The following is a 23,920-nucleotide window of genomic DNA, read 5'->3' on the forward strand; positions in this document are numbered from 1 at the left end:
ACATTGTACTTCTAAATCTCAAAAAATATCTCTGCCAGGCAACTAAGCAAGACATTACCACTTTCTCTTAGATAAAGGGACATGGAACAAAATGAATCAGTGACCCATAAAGGGTGTTGAGAAAAAGGGTAGATGGTATCTATTCCCTCATCTCACAATATATCACATAATATTCACATAATATATCACATAAATATTCAGTGAAGAAATTACACTACTACTTGATTAGCAACCTGATAAGAACATCATGTAATAAGAACATAAAGCAAACATAAAGGGAAAATTTACTATTCAAGAGGACAAGGTCAACAAAGCATAATGTAAAGTCATCATCTATAAATGTAATATCATAGGTACATTAAGTATATAGGCAGGCAGGGTGGTAGTAAATGGATACGTAAATGTAGTAAATTGCCTTGCTCATTGAGTAGAACAGTTTTAAATAAAAAAAACTCACTTATGTTTCACATACACCACATACCCCATTAGAAGCTAAGACATCTTCTGTTTCTTCATCTTTGTGGTTGGCCTGAATTTCAAATGGATTCCCACCACTACAGTACTGCTCAAACAAGGTCACTGTTTTTGAAGAAGTTGAGACTGGCTGTTTACTAGGTGAAACTGATGGGGAGCGAGACTGTTCCATGAATTTAAATTCCTAGATGTTAAAAAAGGAGCCAGATACCCTTTAGCAACAATAAAATTCTAGTACATAAACCGAATCCCTCAATATACATGTAGAGTTAGTAGAAAAACATCTTGATCTTCCGGTTATTGACTTTTAAATCTTTCAAGTTATCTAAAAGCACAAACTTGGAAATACATGTCTAAAGGTTTTCCTAAAAACAACTCAGTGAATGGTATCACTTAAAACAGTATCATCTGCATCAAGCTACTTTTGGCTTCCTTTAAGAAACTGCAGAGATCATTTTTTAAAATAGCTTAAGATATCTGAATGATGTCTTCTAAAAATTTTAACAGAACAGCAAAAATCCTAATCAATAAAGTCATTTATGAAAACTAATTGTTAAAGTAAAACACTTCGCTTTTTCATATGCTTGCACCACTTAAGATATTCTACACAAATACATCAGAAACAAAGTATGAAGTACATATCTAAGTTACATTGATGCCTACAAACTTTCATTTACTTTTTGCTGTATACCAAGAAACAGACAACACGAACATATATGCCAAAGTCATATGATGTGTCTTCTACTCCTAGCTAAGCTAAAGAGTTGTAAGACCCAGTCTACGTCATGCATTAACCACATGAGGAAACTGAGGCAGTCTGAAGGGATTCAGTGCAAAGTTCAACATCACACAGCTAATTAGAGGAAAAGCTGGAATAATCTCTAAAGTTCCTCTGAATTACAAAAACCTTGATTTAATGATTTATCACAAAATTTAACAAACATTTTTCTTTTATCTAAACGGAATAATCCCAAATTTAAATTTGTTTATTTTCAATGATATTCTTAAAAGGTATTCTTAAAATTCTTGAAAGGTACATTGGCTTGTTGTATTAAATGATATATGTGTTTCTTTTCCTTTTACATTTCAACTATACATTTAATCATATACATTATAATGCCTAAGAATCATACCATTATTTTTATAATTCTAAACAAGGAGTGAATATACACCAATGAGACTAATTTTTAGAAAATCAAATCCACAGGAATGCATGTCAGGTGAACACTAAGCTGTGAATAGTTTTCAAGGTAACTACTTTAAAGGAGATAATGTTCACCTAGATGGGAATGCTTCAACATGCCTTTTTTAAAAAACACGTCTTACAATTATACTGTTTGACAATGTGACAACACACACACACAGTCTGATGGTTAAAAAGGAGTTCAAATAAAATTATTTAATAGATATTCTAAAATTTATGTTAAACTTAGAATTCTAAATAATGTTAAGGAATTACCTTAAATCTTTGAGAATTCTTAAATCCTATGTTAATTTAATGTTAATGCTTATGTTAATACTAATTAACATTGACATTAATTTTGCTGTCTTTAAAGCATTTATTAATCGCTATGTTCCAGGGTTTTTAATATTTCTATAATAGGAAAACAATATAATAAAACTGGATAAGAAGCTATTATACAATATGAGCATAAAGACAATCCTATCAAAAAAAACCTTCCAATTATGTATTCTTTACATTTATCCAGAATAAGAAAATTGCTTTCTAGAAAGCCATTCCTTCCAAAGGCAGAAACTAAACACACCATACTTTCTGAACAAGGATCTAACTATACGCACTGCATTTTGACACTTGATATTTACAGAACACAATCTTTCACACAAGAATAGTTATCTACAATGTGTTTCAACCAAGGGAAAAATCAAACCAATTAAAGACTTTTTCAAAGATTGCTTATTCTGTAAGTATTCGAGGAATTGATTAACTAATACAGATTAGTTAAGAGTATTTTTTATAAGTGCCTCTTTTATTTCTGAGGCATTTTTTCATTACAGGCAAATTTAAGAATTGCAGCACAAATTAGGAACCTACTAGTCCCTTTAAGAAATGAAAAATATTCTACAAATATAAATAAGCATTTGTATTAAACTATGCCAAAATATAGCTAATTGATTATCTGCAAAATTTAAATACAGTAGTCACCCTTTTCTGAATTCGAAACAAACAAAAAATATCATTTTAACTGTAACTCTTTTTAGGCAAAAGAGATTTCCTAAAGTATGTAAACTGAATTTTGTAAGACTGATTTTTCACAACCATAAAAGGATCATTCCTGTAAAAGAGGCTGGCTACTAATGACTTTCAAGGAAGGAAGATAAGAAACTGCTCCTTAATTGATTTTATAAATGTTTTCATATATTTCCGGATATTTTTTTCAAAAAAAAGGGTAAAATAGATGACTAAAAGACAGATTTCTTTGTTCTTAAGAAACACTTACATGAAGTTGCAAGATGCTGAAATTTGATTTAACAGGACAAAGTTCCCAAGTCTCATTCTCTAAGAACATTCTCAGTTCATCGAGCCGTGTTCTTAAAAAAAGAAAATGAACACTCCAAAAAGTGAGAAAAAAAGTACACCGCACACAAGAATTGAGGAAATAATGTACAATACAAATAATTATAGGATTATTGTCATGATCATAATCAACTTTGAGAACCCATTCTGATTAACACAGTAAACAGAAATGTTTACTTTTATTAGTTAATATCTTATCATCCTTGAGAGAAAAACTCTCTCAAATGTTTACTAAACTAAGTATTTTTACTATATTACAAAAGTAATGCATAGGAAATGACAATTTTATTAGGGGACTAAATTAAAAGCTTGTCTCCAACTCACATACTTAAAATATCCTTAGCTGATTATATATCGATGCTAAAACATCAAGAAAAAATTTACAGATTATATGAGATCATAAATACTAATATATTACGTTAAACAACACAGATCTGAACCATACCTAGTGAAGCCACAATAGCAAGATAATTATCACTTTCTGAAAATGTTTAGCTCAGTGCCTGTCTCTAGACAGCATTTACAAATTAAATTAGCAGCTAAGACACGTATATACTTGACATTACACTAATCACTTATGCCATACTGATCTCTTTTCTTTCTTTAATGCTATTATTTTTACTGTCTATCCTGAGTAATCAGCATGTGATATAGGCAGTCCCAGAAAAACAGACCCTTATTTTCAGTTGACAAAAGGGCCAGTGCCTACCCTGTTCTTCCTCTTTCTACCACAAGTTGTTACTACCATGCTAAAAACAAAATCTAGATTTTTTAAAATCCACAGGTTCAAAATAAAGAGACAATAAATACATGAATCCGTAAAAATCAGGAATTGCTCCAAATACTAGAGTTAACAGACAAGGACTTTAAGATAATTATTATAAGTTAAATAAAATAGAAAAAAAAATGTATAAAATGGATAGAAAAGAGAATTTCAAATAACTGCAATAAGAAAAACAATAAAAGAATCAAATAGACATTCGAGAACTGAAAAATATACTTCAAATTAAAAAATGACTGGATAAGTAAAACAGCAGTCTAGAGGTGACTGAAGACAGCATTCATGAACTCAAAGACAGATCAACGGAAAATATCTAACCTGAAGCAAAAATTTGAAAAAAAAAGGAAGAAACAGAAAAGATCATAAGAGAGATGTGAGATAGTCAAAACATTTATTATGCAGGCAATTGGATGGAAAGGACAGAGAATAAGCAAAAGCAATATTTGAAGACATAATGGCCAAGAATTCCCAAAAGTGATTGTGCTCATAAGCTCATACCACATACAAAAATTACCTCAAGTGGATCACAGTCCTCAGGTAAGAACTAAAAGTAGAAAACTTGACAACTCAACAACAGAAAACAAATAACCCAATTCAAAATGGACAAAAGCTTTGAACAAACATTTCTGTAAAGAAGAAACACAAAAGGCCAATGAGCACCTTAAAAGATGCTAAACATCATTAGTCATCAAGGAAATGCAAACCCAAAACATAATAAGATACCACTTCATGCCTACTAGGACAGCCATAATCAGAGACAGAAACAACAGGTGTTGACAAGGTTTTGGAGAAACTGGAACCCTCATACACTATTAGTAGGAATGTAAAATGTATCATGACTTTGGAAAAAAGTGTGACAGTTCCTTCAAAATGTTAAACAGAGAGCGTTACCATAGGATCCAGTAATTCTACTCTATATTAGTTTCCTGTGGCTGCTATAACAAATTACCACAAACTAGGTGACTTAAACAAGCAGAAATTTATTCTCTCACAGTTCTAGAGGCCAGAGCCTGAAAATCAGTATCAGTGGGTTGAAATCAAGGTGTTAGCAGAGCTCCACTCTCTGGAGGCCCTAGGGGATAATCTGCTTCCTATCTCTTCCAGACAGGTTTGTGGTATTTATTACACAGTAATTTAAAACTAATACAGTGATAAAAGGTACCAGATTAAAGAAGCACAGTCAACCCTAGGCATAAACAATGTATAGAAAATAATATATGAAGTAAAAGTATATGACAAAACACCAAAAAGGTAAGAGAAGGTAAATGCAGTTACAAAGTTGGTTCCTGCATTATTCTGGAAGTATACTACCTAAGGTAGACTACAGTAGAACATTAAGTGCATATTGAAATGTTGGTGGTAACCATTACAACAATGTACTTCTTTTTTTTTTTTTTCAAGACAAGAGTCTCACTCTGTCACTCAGGCTGGAGTGCCGTGGCACGATCTTGGCTCACTGCAACCTCTGCCGCACAGGTTCATGTAATTCTCCTGCCTCGGCCTCCTGAGTAGCTGGGATTACAGGCTCCCGCCACCACGCCTGGGTCATTTTTTTGTATTTCTAGTAGAGACCGAGTTTCACCATCTTGGCCAGGCTGGTCTTGAACTCTTGACCTCGTGATCCACTCACCTTGGCCTCCCAAAGTGCTGGGATTACAGGCGTGAACCACTGCGCCCGGCCCCTAATGTTGTTTTAAAATCTTATCTGACAATTTTTATGTTTTGATAGAACTGTTTTTCCATTTACATTTAATGTATTTATTGGCATAATTATTAATAGGTTTAAACCCATCATATTGCTGTTTGATATCTAAAAATGTTAAATATTTTAAAGAAATTTTCTCTTTCTGCATTTTTTTATCAATCATATATATTTTTACTTTTTATATTATATATATTTTTCTCAGTTAGTAAAACAACATCAACAACAACAAAACGAGACCAAACTTGATAAGCTGTTAACAAAGGGCACACTTTAAATACAAGAACATAATTAGAAAGAAAGTTAAAATTACACAAAAACACAATTTCTCAAAATCATGAACTGGGGTAGAATTTTTATCAAAATTATTTTCTGTATTAAAATAATAACTATGATATTTTCCTGTATTCTGTCAATTGGTAAATTAAATTTCTTAATTTTTCTTAATGTTTAGCCAACTCTGGCTCTCCTATAATAAATCCTACCCGTTCATAGCATATTATCCTTTTTAGGTATCACTGAATTAAATTTGCCAATATTTTGTGTAGGATTTTGCATCTATGTTCTTGAGAAAATGACTAGTCTGTCATTTTCCTTTTATAATGTCCTCTTGTTATGTTTTGGTATCAATGCTATGCTGGCCTCATAAAATAAGTTATAAAACATTCCCTGTTTCTCTATTCTATGAAAGAGTTGTATTGGTATTGTTTTCTCCTTAAATGTTTGGTAGAATTTACCAGTGACATCAGCAGGCCTGGAGATTTCTTTATGGAAATGTTTTGAAGCCCAAATATAACTTCTTCAAAAGACATGGGACTATTCACATTTTCTATATTTTGTTTTGTCAGCTCATTAAGTTTGGCTTTATAAGGAATTTGTTTATTTCATCTAATTTGTTGTATTTTCTTCTAAAAAGATAGGTGACTTCTCTCTTCTAACACCAGTCAATGCAACTTTAAGATCCTTGAAAACATTTTATAAGCTTTGATTACTAGAGCAATTACAAAATAAAATGTACTTATTAAACAGAATACTTTGACAATTACACATTGCTCTCTAATTTTTATGTCATTATTGTTTAAATTAGAATATTTGCGCTTTTAGAAGTTCTCCAGCATCTGACAGAACAATGTTCTTTGCGTGTATATAAACTTAGTACCTGAATATTTAAAAAAATGGGGGGGAATAAAACTTATACTTTTGAGAAGTAGAAACAATCAATAATAGAGGCTGTGTTCCCTCATGTGTTCATACAGTTTTATCCTAGAAAAAGAGACTGCAATGCAAACTTTTATACAACTACCACAACTAACATTAATACATTTCATAAGTAGATGTTCCACCAAAATAAACTGCTCCTATTTTTACCTTTTTATTGTCCCTATAAATTCAAACCAATAGCTTAAATGGATTGAAAGTCAGAATAATTTGGTTCAAGAATTTCTTCATTCTCAAGAGCTGTATTTGGCAGGAGAGGACCATGAAACAAACTGTATGCACATTTAAACACTTCTATTAGCAAAATAAGAACACACTTGACCTATATTTCACCATGTTTCATACAGTTTTTCAGTATTTATGTAGTATGACTGGCAAAGGGGATATTAAATTGGGATTTTGCAGATTTAGATTCATCACTGGCTAATGTAATGACTTCAGTCAATTCAACGTATGGACACTAGCATCATTTCTAAAGTTTCTGTTCAAGTTTATCTTGTTTTGTAAAGAAACAAATGTACCTTAGAACACATTGATGGTTTGCACCAACTTTACCAAATGACTTCCACTATAATTTTCCTGATGGCAACTGTCAGATCGAAAATGACCACAGACAGGATAGAAACTAGAGTACCTTAAACTTTTGTTTAAATACTAGGGAAAAAGAAGAATACTAAGTAATAATTAAACCTTTGCTGTTTAACCTGCCCCAATTTTTACAATATACAATACTGCAAAAAAAACGGGTCAAGATGTCTAGGCAACACTTATGGAGACCTTTTAATCTGGCCACTTCATTTTACAATTCATAAAATCACAGGCCAGACAGGTTAAATGATTTGCCAATACCAGACAGTTGGTAAGCAGCAAAAAATGTGACAAGAACCCAAGTCTACTATTACTCAACCCAGCTTTCCTTCTAATAATATAGCACAGCCACATCAATGAGAAATAAGTTTCACAAATGTTTCTAAGAGAAGTTCTTTAAAATGTTGAGTGTTTGAGGAAGATTTAAGTCATTTATTTCTGTATTTTCTAATTTTATTAATGTGAACTCTGTGAGGAATTTCCATCATGGTCAAAATGCCCCTAGCTAGTTGCTACAGACACCTTTTGACAATAAGTAAAACAGAATGCAGAATGGAAGCTACTAAATAAATCAGTGTCTCCATATTGTACACACATCCTAGACACTAGGAACACCAAAAGTTCTCCCAGTTGTCATGTTGGATACGAAGCAATCTCTGGGAAGAGAGACATTTGGCATGCCTTCATACTGCAGGGAAAGTGAGGCTTCTGGCTCCTTTGTGCTTCCATTTTATTTCCCCATCCATAATTAACAGGCCCCTCCCACTTCTATACAGGAATGTTTATAGGGCCAGCCTTTTGTTTTAATCAGGGCTTAAGTTTTAGCAGACAAGGAAGTTATAAATAAAGGCAGTGTTAGGGCTTCCTGTCGGTCCCTTCCCACTGTTTCCCTGAGGTTTATTCAATTAAATTTTTAAAAAATTTTTAAACATTCTCAGTCATGAAACTCAAAGGCTCTGCTTTAGTATAGTTCAATTTAAATCTTTTTCAAACAATTTGCTTCATTGTTTACAATTAACACAGACAACTTGTATTGAAATATATTTAATAATTAATTAATCAATGGTTTGGTGTTCAGTCATCTCTCTTTTGATATGGCATATATCACTGTGAGCAGGTGTTGACTATGAACAAGGAGAAAAAGCAGAATTTCAAATCATGACTCTCTCTGGGACCAAATAACAAGGACATCAAAACTTAAATTCAATTGTAAAAAGTAAAAGTTCAGAATAAAAAGTAAGATGAAACTCAACTCAAAGGACAAAAGGGATACAACTTGAGGTCTAGCTTATATCAAGAGAAATCTAATGTTAGCTCTCCCCTCAGTTTATTGCTGCTGTAAGCATATAATCACACTGCTATTATAAACATTCTTTCCCACCTTCCTCCACTACCCAAACCATTCCTAGTCACTCTTTTAAATATTAGCAGTGGTTGTTTTGCAAAGCAATGCAGTATACAAATTTGGCTTTATAGGGAAATTCTGAATATCACAGCCTCTCCTCTAGAATCCTTCTTACTTCTAAAAGATAGATACTCTCAAGCACCCCCTCACTGAGCACTGCCTCTACTGATTTAACTTCCTTATAAGCACACCCATATGTATGCAGGTATGGAACAGTGGCCAAATTCTTTCTGTGAACCTTGATATAATAATCGTGTTTTACTCATAAAAAAATCAGTTCAATATTTTAAGCCCCTCAAGACAAAAATATATTAAAATCTACAATGAATATGTAATGAGAACATTTCATCATATTTTGGTTAAAAAAATCCTTAACCATCTTAAAAAAGCTACAACACATTCAAATTCAAAAGTAATTGTTTAAAATCAATTAATGCCATAAGATTAAGTATTAGACAAAAGTATTCTCATTACCTAAATAAGTTCATTCATATTTTATTAGAGTTCTTACCTATGGTAATTCTTGAAATAATTGACACTTTGTTTTCTAATAGATTCCTGTAAAACTTCAGACTTGCTACCACAAAATTCTTCTCCAACTTGCATCAACCTAGTTGGATAAAAAGGTTTCAGTAAATTTCAGCAGCATCCTTATAAAGAAAAAGAAGTGTGGTTTCTCTTTCTTCAAAGATAAAAAAAATCACCAAAATTTGGACATGTGAAAAAATTCTAAAGATCACAAATCCATAAAGGTTTATAAACATCCAAAGGGCAGAAATATTTAAATACGCTCACAAACTTAGCAGCAAAAATTATCTTCATTTCCATAAAGAAGTTATAGATGATAACTCACTAGTTCATGATTTCTTTATCATGGTTGAATGACTCAAACTAGAGAATAAGACAAGATCTTAAACACTACCTGCTGATTATATCCAAAACAAAGATGAAATCATCATATTTGAATATAGACAAATCAGTTCCAAGCAAGTAGGTTTTTACTTTTAGCTGAACATCCTGTAAGGCAAAGAAGAAGAAAATCAAGCAAACCCAAAATATAGAAAATAAGTTATCAGAAGCATTTACTCTATAGTTCCAGATTAAAATGAGACAGGAATATATTCCTAATTTGTTAACGAATATCTATTTAGGCCAGTAGCCAACATCCTTAAGGGATGTAATAGAGACAATCCCATTTCCTACACCAGGAATGCCATCAGGTTGCCAAACTGAGTGGAAAGTAGCTACATAAAGTGCTAAGTCAGTAATTTCAAAGTACACTGAATTACCAGAAATTCTATCATAGATTGTAAAATTTTACCTAAGTACAATTAAGGCCTATTGGGAGACTAAGTCAGAAACAAATCATATCTGATCCTGGGTGTATATTCAATAACTATAAGATTTTCCTTTCTTTTTATGCATAATACTCAGAAAAAAGTCAGCCTAAATCCATAATTAATGATAAATTAAATATTTATTTAATTTTAATAAATGTTTAATATGGTTATGAGTTTAATATAGTCAAATGAGAAAATATGTCAAACCTCTTACAACCACAAAAATAAATTTTAAATACTAAAGCATAAAATCAAATAGCATATCCAATACAAAATTATCAAAAATTAGAAGAGCACTAAATTATAAATATTAACTGATTCATGAAGAAATTCATGTTTTCAAAATATATTTTCCTAAACAATTTTTTTCAAAACACATCCTATAAAAGATGGTCAAGCTGGGCATGGTGGCTCACGCCTATAATCCCAGCACTTTGGGAGGCCAAGGCAGGAATATACTTGGGCCCAGGAGTTCAAGACCAGTCTGGGCAACATAGCAAGACCCCATATCCACTAATAATAATTTAAGAAAATTAGGCATGGTGGTGCACATCTGTGGTCCCACCTACTCAGGAGGCTGAGGCAGAAGAATCACCTGAGCCCAAGAGGTTGAGGCTGCACTGGGCCATGACTCTGCCACCATACTCCAGCCTGGGTGACAGAGTGAGACCCTGTCTCAATCAATCAATCAATCAATCAATCAATAAAAAGAAAGAAAAAAAGAGATGGTCAAAATAAAGATCAGCCTCATTAGAAAAATCAAAAATACATTTTAAAAGACCATAACATGGCCAAAGGGTCTATAGTCTTCCAAGGTTCAAAGAAGTCCAAAAAGAGTAAGTTATCTTCAAAGAAATTACACTGTGATCTAAGAAGTAACAAATTATCTGATTACAACAACTAAGCTACTAAATTGTAAAGAAAAACTTAATAAGATACTACTATGGTCTGAATCTTTGTGTCTACCCAAAATTCCGATGCTGAAATTCTAACCTCCAGGGTGATAATATATTAGAAGGTAGGGCCTTTATGAGGTGATTAAATCATGAAGGTAGAGCCCTCATTAATTGATTAGTTCCCCTATAGAAGGGACCCCAGAGAGCTCCTTCATCCCTTCCACTATTTGAGGATACAGCAAGACAATGTCTATGAACCAGGAAGCAGGCCCTCCCTCCCAACAATGCTGGCACCCTGATCTCTGACTTCCAGCCTTTAGAATTCTGAGAAATAAACTTCTCTGTTTATAAACTATGCAGTCTAGAATATTTTGTTATAGGAGCCCAAATGGACCAAAACCAGATATATTCAGCCAATAAGCATGTAAGATTCCCTCAAGGTACAAAGATCATTGACTGAGAAAAAAAAATTGTTCATTCTAAACTATAATCTGACCTAAGAATGCTATCTACTTAGTTACTCCTTTTCTAAAATTAACAGAAAAAAAATTAAGAAAACACAGATAAATGAAATAATAAACAGAACATCTCACTGAGAAAGCAGACATTTCTCTATGATAGTGGAAATTTGCTAGGCCTCTAAAACAAAAAATGTACTCAAGGCATATATGAATATTTCCAGTGGAGATTTTCAAATTAAAAAACTTTTTTTCTGCCACTTATAGTCCAAATACATTACAGAAATTAAATGATAGTCTAATTCCAAACAGAAACATATGATTAAATCTGCAAAGAATACACATATAGAAAACTTAAAACTGAATTTCTAAAACAGCTTTGACATGAGATTTCTATTGCTTCTGTGAAAAAAATAATTTTAAAAAAACCAAACCTGCCATATTCGTGTAAGTCCATGTTCTAATTTCTTTTTTATGTAGCCACGATCAAAATTAGTTTCTTCAGTACCTATCATATTACTCCCTTCTGAAAATAAAAAACAATATATATTTTTAGATTTAATCCAATTTGTGTTTGTTTTCCAAATAATTTCTATTTGGCCTCTCATACATTGTAAGTCTATGTAAGATACAGTAAATATGTTTGATATTTATACAATCAAAACAATGTCAAACAATAGGTATTAGACTTAAACCCATTTGGTGAGATAAATAAACGTAGACTATGAAATGCTAAATATACCTAAGACCACTGAGATCATATGTGACTGAGCTGGGATTCTACCTGAGTCAGTGTGGTCCCAGAGACCAGGTTCTCAATACTGCCTACTGCAAGACCATGTAAAAGGCTGTGAGAAGGGCATTACAGGGCCAATTAACTGAATTATCAATTAATACGCATGCTAAGAGGACAGTCTACATTAACAGCTCATGCGTGAGGTGATAATGCATATATTTTATATTTTTCATGATAAATAATAGTTTTATCCACTCCAGATAAATAATTTAACAATGTCTAGTTTAATAGATAAGATCAGTGATCTGCCTCCAATCTCCCCCCTAAAGACAAGTGAAAAATACACATACACATTTATATTAAAAAGATGAAACTTTTGTGTGAATATCCTATGAAGAACACCTAAGTGAGTATGTTATCATCTTGTCTTAGGTTGGGAAGGTGTCCACTGATAACCAGTAAAAGGCCCTTGGAAATGCCAGCCCTCAGATACATAGATGCATGACTAGTTTGCCTCTGAGTACTCCTAAAACGTAAGCCTTATTATTACACGCATGGTATGGCTGTTAGGGATCCAGCAGCCTAAGGCAGTGCACCTGAACTATAGCTTTAGAGCTTTACCTTAGAATGTTAAAGTATTAGGTTACCAAACAGTATCAAATATTATCCCTAAAGAGATACAGCAGATAAAGTCTAGAGTCCTCTTCAGTTTTATGAAGTTCCATAAAAGTAATTTTCAATTTACTAATTTCTACAATTTTATTCCTGAATATAAAAGGATTAATTTCAGGTGAACAAGTAACTTTTTACAGTCCTAGATACTATCAGCTGACAGCTTGAGCACCTGAATATCCATAAAATATACAGATTAGGCAAAGAGGGTTGAGTAATAAGGATCAGATAGAGTTTTAACTTTGACTCAGTACTCCAATGAATGTAAACTATTGGCCTAAAGCAAAAAGCAAGCTTTACCATGATGAATATATACATAACTGTCACCTAAATTCTGATATCTAAAATATATGTTAATTCTATTCCAAACTTTTTCTTTGGTTTCTCCTTAATGTACTAGAAAAGCAAATACGTCTTAACAGTCTCCAGGTATTTCACTATTATTATATTATCTCTTGATCCATTTCATTTCATCATATTAACCACCACCAATATAAGTACCTTACATGCTGTCCAAACTTTACAACGACCCTGCAGGGTAGATGCGTTACTACTCTAAGGGTTTGGTTTGGTTTTGCTTTGCTTTTTAACTGACCATTTTTAGGAGCAAACTGAAGAGTGGAAAAAATAAGCAGTGTCTTCAAGTTCTCACCTTTGGTAAATGAAGTGAAAACTTGAAGCCAGGCCTCTCAGATTGCACAGCTCATGGTCCCAGGGGTAGTACAGGGTAAAAGTATAAGTTTTGGGTAGAAATAGTCTGACCTAGAATCCTGGCTGTGTGCCCATCCTTCTCTCTGCCTTTCTCTCCCTTCCTTTACTCTCCCCAACAATACTTCGAAATGGATAAAAACCCATTCATGGAATTTTCCTCTTATTTTGTTTTCTATATTTACAAGCTTCTTGTAAGTCAAGACAAAGATTAAACTTATGGCTTGTAAACTACCAAAAAATTTAATCAAACAGTGAGATTTGGGTGTGTTGTCCACTCACCTAACAACAGAAAATAAGCACCTCAGAAACTGGAAGTTACTAAAGTAACTTGATTGAATAGCTACAATAAATTGTATATAATACAAAAAAAAAAAAAAAGATGTGCAGTATAATTTATTTTATCCATATTAAACAAAATGCTGATAAAATCATTTACTGTTTTTATAAATATTCTGAATATTCAATCTCAGCTACTGTTCAAGGATAATCAGTTAAGATATATAATTATACAAATGAAACAATTTAAATAGAATGATTAATAAATACAACAATTTTTCAAAGACGTGTTCTTTATTATTTAGCTGACTGTACCATAGTCATTTAAAGTTATATTTTCCATTCAAAGATGAATATTTTAAAACATCATTTTAAAAATGAAATTCTAGTCTTGCTTCATTTTTCAGGAAGGAAAGTATTGATATAATTAATTCTTAGAACCTAGCTTTATTACTGTAACTTGAAATTTGGCTAAATAGATTAATATTGACCATCTAACATTAATTTCACAGTAAATTTAGACAGACCAATGTCTTATCTAGTTTGCAACTAATAATATTAACAACAACAAAAATTTATAAATTCAGTCCTAAAGCCATCAGCACACACTTCTGGAAACTGGTACTATGTGCCACTTAAAAAGTCCTTTGGCCCAGTTACTCTCTAAAGGTAACAGAACATTTGAAGTAGCTGAATCACTTTCTTTGCTCAATATTTAGCCTATGGTCACTGGTAATCCTTGAAATCCCAAAGGCATTCCTGCCCCTTTCCTTTCTTCTTACTCCAGTAATGTGGGATATTTATAGTTCAATTTTTAAAATAAAATAAAAATATTTTCCTACCAGAAGCTGAAGCAGTATCCTCATTGTCATGCTTTTCATGCCATTCCATAGTCCTATAATAGCTGAGCATAACTTCCCACAGTGCTTTGCACAGGTCTGCAAGGCATGGAATATAGCTGTCTGGTGTAACATGCTAAAGAAAATGAGAAGAGACAACTTTCAAATTATTATGTTTACTCTAACACAGTTATAATAAAATATGTTATTAATCAAATATATTCAAAAATTACAAATAACTAAGAAAATTTCTTCAACTGACATATCTAAAGAGAAAATTCAATGGTGAGAAAAAAAAAATTTAAATAATTCCAATCTCAACATGGCTTCTTCGTACACATTAAGAATATCAGCCCATATGCTGTGAATCAATCTGTAGTTACAGAACCATAAAGAAATTACTGAATTAGCAACTGGTCCCATAAATAGCAGTGTAAACATCCCCAAATGCATTTTTTGAAAGACATGATCCTAAACATGCAAATACAGCTTTACATAGCCTGGACCTCAGTCACAACTTGCAAAAAGGAGGTTGGATTTACAATTCTATCATTTCATTGTGTAAATTAAGTAAACATCTTTGACAATCTCTAAATTTTTAAAATCATATGGAATAGATATTCAATATCTGACAATAACATTTTAAAACAACTTCTAACATAAACAAGGCTATGAAACAATATATGAACTCAACTACTCTCCTTAATGGAAGTGCATGAATTTTGTTTCCCTTTGTAAAAACAACCAATTTGCCATTCTGCCCTTTTATTTTATTCTATTTTGCAGGCTTCCCATTTGTCATAATGCAGTAATTGCTCCATCATTTGAGATTTTCTAGCATTTCTTTAGTTTGTGATCAATCGACTACAACTTATGCTGATGAAATATTGAAAGTTGAAGACTCTGGTGTAAGTAAACTCCCCAAGATAAACAGCTAGTAGAAATAAGCTATGGCAAGTATTGCCATGGTGTGTGGTTGATGCTCCTGATGTCACAGTTAGTAGTGGTCCTTGCTCTTTCAAAAGGCTTTTTCTTCCCATAATGATCTCTCCCTCTAAGCTCATTCACCAAAACATTCATTTGGCAAGTAATAAAAATACTAGCTTACGTGATTTACTACACTTCCATGTCAGTATATCAAATCTTTGAAACTAAACTAGGAAGTACTAAAATAAAAAAGTTAAACTCTGGAGTCAGACTGTGGGGTTTATGCCAAGAATGCTAGAATGGCTTAATCTTACAAAATCTATTAATATAATTTGCTCTATTAATAGGTCTAAGGAGAAAAATCAAATGATTATCTCAATAGATGCTGATTTAAAAAACAATTTCTCAAAGTGGGCTTTAAGAAAATTCAAAACCCACTCCTAACAAAATCATATAAGGAAATAAGAATGGATAGGTATTTCCTTAATATGAGAAAACTCTAAGGCACAACCCCTATGGTCACAAAAAAAAGATGCCCATTACCTCCACTACTGTTTAACTGTTTACACTGCTATTTATGAGAACACCTGCTAATTCAATAATTTCTTTGTTTGATTCACAGCATATGGGCTGGTATTTAACAATGATTCAGAAGTACAAGCTAATGCAATTAGATTACAGAAAACAGAGGCAAAAGAATAGGACAAGAAAAAATAAAACTATTTATATCTGCTAATGACACAAAAATATGCCCAGAAATTCCTAGAGAACCAATAATAAAACTAATTCAAACAATAAAAGAATTCAGCAAAGTAGCAAGTTATAAAATGTACATGCCCAAACCAATGGCATTTGTATACAAATAAACATTTAGAAGAGACACTGAATGAGAAACCCTCATTTATAATAACAAGAGAGAATTTTTAGGAATTTAATAAGAAATGATTGAAAACCAAGAAGAAAACCATGAAACACTCTCAAGAGACATAAAAATAGACTTGAACAAATGGAAAGAAATCCCTTATTCTTGGCGAGGATGTCTCAACATCATCAAGATGTCTATTCTCCCTAAGTTAATTTATAAATTTACTGAGATAGCAATAAAAAAGTACAGAAAAAGATCTGGTCTCATATAAAAATCTGGTATATGATAAAGATGGCATCGCACATCACTTAGATGAAGATAGTGTTTTCTTCACAAATAGTGTTGGGAAAATTGTATAGTTAGCTGGAAAAAGATAAAATTAGACATATTCCTCCAGAATACGTAAGAATAAACTCCAAATGAATAAGAGATTTAAATGTCAAAAATAAAACTATACTAGAAGAAAACATGAATCAATTTCTCTCTAACATTGATATAGGAAAAGACTTTCTAATTACAACACAAAATTTACAAGTAATAAAAGTAACATTTGATATTATTATATAAAAACATAAGTAAATTTGTATAGCAAAAAAACACCATATGTGAGGTCAAAAGACAAATGACAACTCTGTAAAATATTCACAACATATATTCACAATAAAGAGCTGATGTTCCACATTTATATAGAATTCTTAAAAGTTTGGGGAAAAAAAGACTAAAACTCCTATCAAAAAAATGAGAAAAAATGGGAGGAGCCAAGATGGCCAAATAGGAACAGCTCCGGTCTACAGCTCCCAGCGTGAGCGACTCAGAAGACAAGTGATTTCTGCATTTCCATCTGAGGTACCAGGTTCATCTCACTAGGGAGTGCCAGAGAGTGGGCGCAGGGCAGTGGGTACGCACACCGTGCACGAGCCGAAGAAGGGCAAGGCATTGCCTCACTCGAGAAGTGCAAGGGGTCAAGGAGTTCCCTTTCCTAGTCAAAGCAAGGGGTGACAGACGGCACCTGGAAAATCGGGTCACTCCCACCCGAATACTGTGCTTTTCCGACGGGCTTAAAAAACAGGGCACCAGGAGATTATATCCCGCACCTGGCTCAGAGGGTCCTATGCCCACGGAGTCTTGCTGATTGCTAGCACAGCAGTCTGAGATCAAACTGCAAGGCGGCAGCAAGGCTGGGAGAGGGGCGCCCACCATTGCCCAGGCTCGCTTAGGTAAACAAAGCAGCCAGGAAGCTCAAACTGGGTGGAGCCCACCACAGTTCAAGGAGGCCTGCCTGCCTCTGTAGGCTCCACCTCTGGGGGCAGGGCACAGACAAACAAAAAAGACAGCAGTAACCTCTGCAGACTTAAACGTCCCTGTCTGACAGCTTTGAAGAGAGCAGTGGTTCTCCCAGCACGCAGCTGGAGATCTGAGAACCGGCAGACTGCCTCCTCAAGTGGGTCCCTGACCCCTGACCCCCGAGCAGCCTAACTGGGAGGCACCACCCAGCAGGGGCAGACTGACACCTCACATGGCCGGCCGGGTACTCCAACAGACCTGCAGCTGAGGGTCCTGTCTCTTAAAAGGAAAACTAACAGAAAGAACATCCACACCAAAAACCCATTGGTACATCACCATCATCAAAGACCAAAAGTAGATAAAACCACAAAGATGGGGAAAAAACAGAGCAGAAAAACTGGAAACTCTAAAAAGCAGAGCGCCTCTCCTCCTCCAAAGGAACGCAGTTCCTCACCAGCAACGGAACAAAGCTGGACGGAGAATGACTTTGACGAGCTGAGAGAAGAAGGCTTCAGACGATCAAATTACTCCGAGCTACGGGAGGATATTCAAACCAAAGGCAAAGAAGTTGAAAACTTTGAAAAAAATTTAGAAGAATGCATAACTAGAATAACCAATACAGAGAAGTGCTTAAAGGAGCCGATGGAGCTGAAAACCAAGGCTCGAGAACTACGTGAAGAATGCAGAAGCCTCAGGAGCCGATGCGATCAAATGGAAGAAAGGGTATCAGTGATGGAAGACGAAATAAATGAAATGAAGCAAGACGGGAAGTTTAGAGAAAAAAGAATAAAAAGAAACGAGCAAAGCCTCCAAGAAATATGGGACTATGTGAAAAGGCCAAATGTACGTCTCATTGGTGTACCTGAAAGTGACAGGGAGAATGGAACCAAGTTGGAAAACACTCTGCAGGATATTATCCAGGAGAACTTCCCCAATCTAGCAAGGCAGGCCAACATTCAGATTCAGGAAATACAGAGAATGCCACAAAGAAACTCCTCGAGAAGAGCAACTCCAAGACACATAATTGTCAGATTCACCAAAGTTGAAATGAAGGAAAAAATGTTAAGGGCAGCCAGAGAGAAAGGTCAGGTTACCCTCAAAGGGAGGCCCATCAGACTAACAGCGGATCTCTCGGCAGAAACTCTACAAGCCAGAAGAGAGTGGGGGCCAATATTCGACATTCTTAAAGAAAAGAATTTTCAACCCAGAATTTCATATCCAGCCAAACTAAGCTTCATAAGTGAAGGAGAAATAAAATACTTTACAGACAAGCAAATGCTGAGAGATTTTGTCACCACCAGGCCTCCCCTAAAACAGCTCCTGAAGGAAGCGCTAAACATGGAAAGGCACAACCGGTACCAGCTGCTGCAAAATCATGCCAAAATGTAAAGACCATCGAGACTAGGAAGAGACTGCATCAACTAACAAGCAAAATAACCAGCTAACATCATAATGACAGGATCAAATTCACACATAACAATATTAGCTTTAAATGTAAACGGACTAAATGCTCCAATTAAAAGACACAGACTGGCAAATTGCATAAAGAGTCAAGACCCATCAGTGTGCTGTATTCAGGAAACCCATCTCACGTGCAGAGCTGTATTCACGAAACCCATCTCACGTGCAGAGACACACATAGGCTCAAAATAAAAGGATGGAGGAAGATCTACCAAGCAAATGGAAAACAAAAAAACACAGGGGTTGTAATCCTAGTCTCTGATAAAACAGACTTTAAACCAACAAAGATCAAAAGAGACAAAGAAGGCCGTTACATAATGGTAAAGGGATCAATTCAACAAGAAGAGCTAACTATCCTAAATATATATGCACCCAATACAGGAGCACCCAGATTCATAAAGCAAGTCCTGAGTGACCTACAAAGAGACTTAGACTCCCACACATTAATAATGGGAGACTTTAACACCCCACTGTCAACATTAGACAGATCAACGAGACAGAAAGTCAACAAGGATACCCAGGAATTGAACTCAGCTCTGCACCAAGCAGACCTAATAGACATCTACAGAACTCTCCACCCAGAATCAACAGAATATACATTTTTTTTTCAGCACCACACCACACCTATTCCAAAATTGACCACATACTTGGAAGTAAAGCTCTCCTCAGTAAATGTAAAAGAACAGAAATTATAACAAACTATCTCTCAGATCACAGTGCAATCAAGCTAGAACTCAGGATTAAGAATCTCACTCAAAACCGCTCAACTACATGGAAACTGAACAACCTGCTCCTGAATGACTACTGGGTACATAACGAAATGAAGGCAGAAATAAAGATGTTCTTTGAAACCAACGAGAACCAAGACACAACATACCAGAATCTCTGGGATGCATTCAAAGCAGTGTGTAGAGGGAAATTTATAGCACTAAATGCCCACAAGAGAAAGCAGGAAAGATCCAATATTGACACCCTAACATCACAATTAAAAGAACTAGAAAAGCAAGAGCAAACACATTCAAAAGCTAGCAGAAGGCAAGAAATAACTAAAATCAGAGCAGAACTGAAGGAAATAGAGACACAAAAAACCCTTCAAAAAATTAATGAATCCAGGAGCTAGTTTTTTGAAAGGATCAACAAAATTGATAGACCGCTAGCAAGATTAATAAAGAAAAAAAGAGAGAAGAATCAAATAGATGCAATAAAAAATGATAAAGGGGATATCACCACCGATCCCACAGAAATACAGACTACCATCAGAGAATACTACAAACACCTCTATGCAAATAAACTAGAAAATCTAGAAGAAATGGATAAATTCCTCGACACATACACCCTCCCAAGACTAAACCAGGAAGAAGTTGAATCTCTGAATAGACCAATAACAGGAGCTGAAATTGTGGCAATAATCAATAGCTTACCAACCAAAAAGAGTCCAGGACCATATGGATTCACAGCCGAATTCTACCAGAGGTACAAGGAGGAACTGGTACCATTCCTTCTGAAACTATTCCAATCAATAGAAAAAGAGGGAATCCTCCCTAACTCATTTTATGAGGCCAGCATCATCCTGATACCAAAGCCGGGCAGAGACACAACCAAAAAAGAGAATTTTAGACCAATATCCTTGATGAACACTGATGCAAAAATCCTCAATAAAATACTGGCAAACCGAATCCAGCAGCACATCAAAAAGCTTATCCACCATGATCAAGTGTACTTCATCCCTGGGATGCAAGGCTGGTTCAATACACGCAAATCAATAAATGTAATCCAGCATATAAACAGAACCAAAGACAAAAACCACATGATTATCTCAATAGATGCAGAAAAGGCCTTTGACAAAATTCAACAACCTTCATGCTAAAAACTCTCAATAAATTAGGTATTGATGGGACATATCTCAAAATAATAAGAGCTATCTATGACAAACCCACAGCCAATATCATACTGAATGGGCAAAAACTGGAAGCATTCCCTTTGAAAACTGGCACAAGACAGGGATGCCCGCTCTCACCACTCCTATTCAACATAGTGTTGGAAGTTCTGGCCAGTGCAATTATGCAGGAGAAGGAAATAAAGGGTATTCAATTAGGAAAAGAGGAAGTCAAATTGTCCCTGTTTGCAGACGACATGATTGTATATCTAGAAAATCCCATCGTCTCAGCCCAAAATCTCCTTAAGCGGATAAGCAACTTCAGCAAAGTCTCAGGATACAAAATCAATGTACAAAAATCACAAGCATTCTTATACACCAATAACAGACAAACAGAGAGCCAAATCATGAGTGAACTCCCATTCACAATTGCTTCAAAGAGAATAAAATACCTAGGAATCCAACTTACAAGGGATGTGAAGGACCTCTTCAAGGAGAAGTACAAACCACTGCTCAAGGAAATAAAAGAGGATACAAACAAATCGAAGAACATTCCATGCTCATGGGTAGGAAGAATCAATATCATGAAAATGGCCATACTGCCCAAGGTAATTTACAGATTCAATGCCATCCCCATCAAGCTACCAAGGACTTTCCTCACAGAATTGGAAAAAACTACTTTAAAGTTCATATGGAACCAAAAAAGAGCCCACATCGCCAAGTCAATCCTAAGCCAAAAGAACAAAGCTGGAGGCATCACACTACCTGACTTCAAACTATACTACAAGGCTACAGTAACCAAAACAGCATGCTACTGGTACCAAACAGAGACATAGATCAATGGAACATAACAAAGCCCTCAGAAATAATGCCGCATATCTACAACTATCTGATCTTTGACAAACCTGAGAAAAACAAGCAATGGGGAAAGGATTCCCTATTTAATAAATGGTGCTGGGAAAACTGGCTAGCCATATGGAGAAAGCTGAAACTGGATCCCTTCCTTACACCTTATACAAAAATCAATTCAAGATGGATTAAAGACTTAAACGTTAGACCTAAAACCATAAAAACCCTAGAAGAAAACCTAGGCATTACCATTCAGGACATAGGCATGGGCAAGGACTTCATGTCTAAAACACCAAAAGCAATGGCAACAAAAGCCAAAATTGACAAATGGGATCTAATTAAACTAAAGAGCTTCTGCACAGCAAAGGAAACTACCATCAGAGTGAACAGGCAACCTACAAAATGGGAGAAAATTTTCACAACCTACTCATCTGACAAAGGGCTAATATCCAGAATCTACAATGAACTCAAACAAATTTACAAGGAAAAAAACAAACGACCCCATCAAAAAGTGGGCAAAGGACATGAACAGACACTTCTCAAAAGAAGACATTTATGCAGCCAAAAAACACATGAAAACATGCTCACCATCACTGGCCATCAGAGAAATGCAAATCAAAACCACAATGAGATACCATCTCACACCAGTTAGAATGGCAATCATTAAAAAGTCAGGAAACAACAGGTGCTGGAGAGGATGTGGAGAAATAGGAACACTTTTACACTGTTGGTGGGACTGTAAACTAGTTCAACCCTTGTGGAAGACAGTGTGGCGATTCCTCAGGGATCTAGAACTAGAAATTCCATTTGACCCAGCCATCTCATTACTGGGTATATACCCAAAGGACTATAAATCATGCTGCTATAAAGACACATGCACACGTATGTTTATTGCGGCATTATTCACAATAGCAAAGACTTGGAACCAACCCAAATGTCCAACAATGATAGACTGGATTAACAAAATGTGGCACATATACACCATGGAATACTATGCAGCCATAAAAAATGATGAGTTCATGTCCTTTGTAGGGACATGGATGAAATTGGAAATCATCATTCTCAGTAAACTATCGCAAGAACAAGAAACCAAACACCGCATATTCTCACTCATAGGTGGGAATTGAACAATGAGAACACATGGACACAGGAAGGGGAACATCACACTCTGGGGACTGTTGTGGGGTGGGGAGAAGGGGGAGGGATAGCATTGGGAGATATACCTAATGCTAGATGACGAGTTAGTGGGTGCAGCACACCAGCACGGCACATGTATACATATGTAACTAACCTGCACATTTCGCACATGTACCCTAAAACCTAAAGTAGAATAATAATTAATTAATTAATTAATAAAAGAAAGCATATAAAAAAATAAAAACTCAGAATACTCTCAAAAAAAAAAAGAAAAGATCAACAAAATTGACAGACTGCTAGCAAGACTAATGAAGAAGAAAAGAGAAGAATCAAATAAAAAAATTAAAAAAAATGAGAAAAAATGCACAGGAACACACTTCATAAACAGAGATACAAAAATGGCCCTTCAACACAGAAAAGCATGTTCAGTTTTACTTGTAATAGGACAAATATAAGTTAAAACTACAATAAGATGCAAATTCACACCAATCTCAAAGATTCTCACCAATCTCAATCTTAAAGTTGACCACTGACAAAGATTCTCTCCTTAACCAAACTCTAGTCAGGCTCCTCTGAGCTATCTTCTTAACCATGGCCTAAAAAAACTTGGACAAAACACCCAATAGAGTTTCTAATGGCTCAAGCCACACCCCTAGGAGGACTTCAGACCCGCCTTAAAGTGCTGGCGTGAAAAAACTCAAGGCTGCCAATGTACTTGAAAAAAAATGTACTGTTTGTTCCAACATCTGAAGATAGGGCCCCTGTCCCCTAGTCTCTGTGAGAGGGTAGGAGCCTAACCTCCATAAACATCAGTTAGCAAACACAAATGGGTTTCATGTGGACCAACTCCCTTCTCACTTGTGAATGTTCACTTTTCTGACTCCACTAA

General features: G+C 34.8%; 1 protein-coding gene across 3 annotated transcripts in view; it reads right to left on the reverse strand.

Annotated features, from left to right (window-relative positions):
* The window catches only part of VPS50 (VPS50 subunit of EARP/GARPII complex), a 127,877-nt gene that overhangs the window by 46,254 nt on the left and 57,703 nt on the right, over positions 1–23,920 (reverse strand). For all 3 annotated transcript variants that reach the window (XM_024249845.3, XM_054559478.2, XM_063726081.1), the window contains 6 exons: positions 14,636–14,768; positions 11,833–11,924; positions 9,627–9,721; positions 9,216–9,314; positions 2,934–3,024; positions 482–658 (listed from right to left, as the gene is read on the reverse strand). In XM_024249845.3, coding sequence (XP_024105613.2) covers positions 482–658; positions 2,934–3,024; positions 9,216–9,314; positions 9,627–9,721; positions 11,833–11,924; positions 14,636–14,768 — 687 coding nt within the window. The remainder of the gene's footprint in view (positions 1–481; positions 659–2,933; positions 3,025–9,215; positions 9,315–9,626; positions 9,722–11,832; positions 11,925–14,635; positions 14,769–23,920) is intronic.

This window comes from Pongo abelii, chromosome 6 (assembly GCF_028885655.2).
Source record: "Pongo abelii isolate AG06213 chromosome 6, NHGRI_mPonAbe1-v2.0_pri, whole genome shotgun sequence".
Taxonomy (NCBI): domain Eukaryota; kingdom Metazoa; phylum Chordata; class Mammalia; order Primates; family Hominidae; genus Pongo; species Pongo abelii.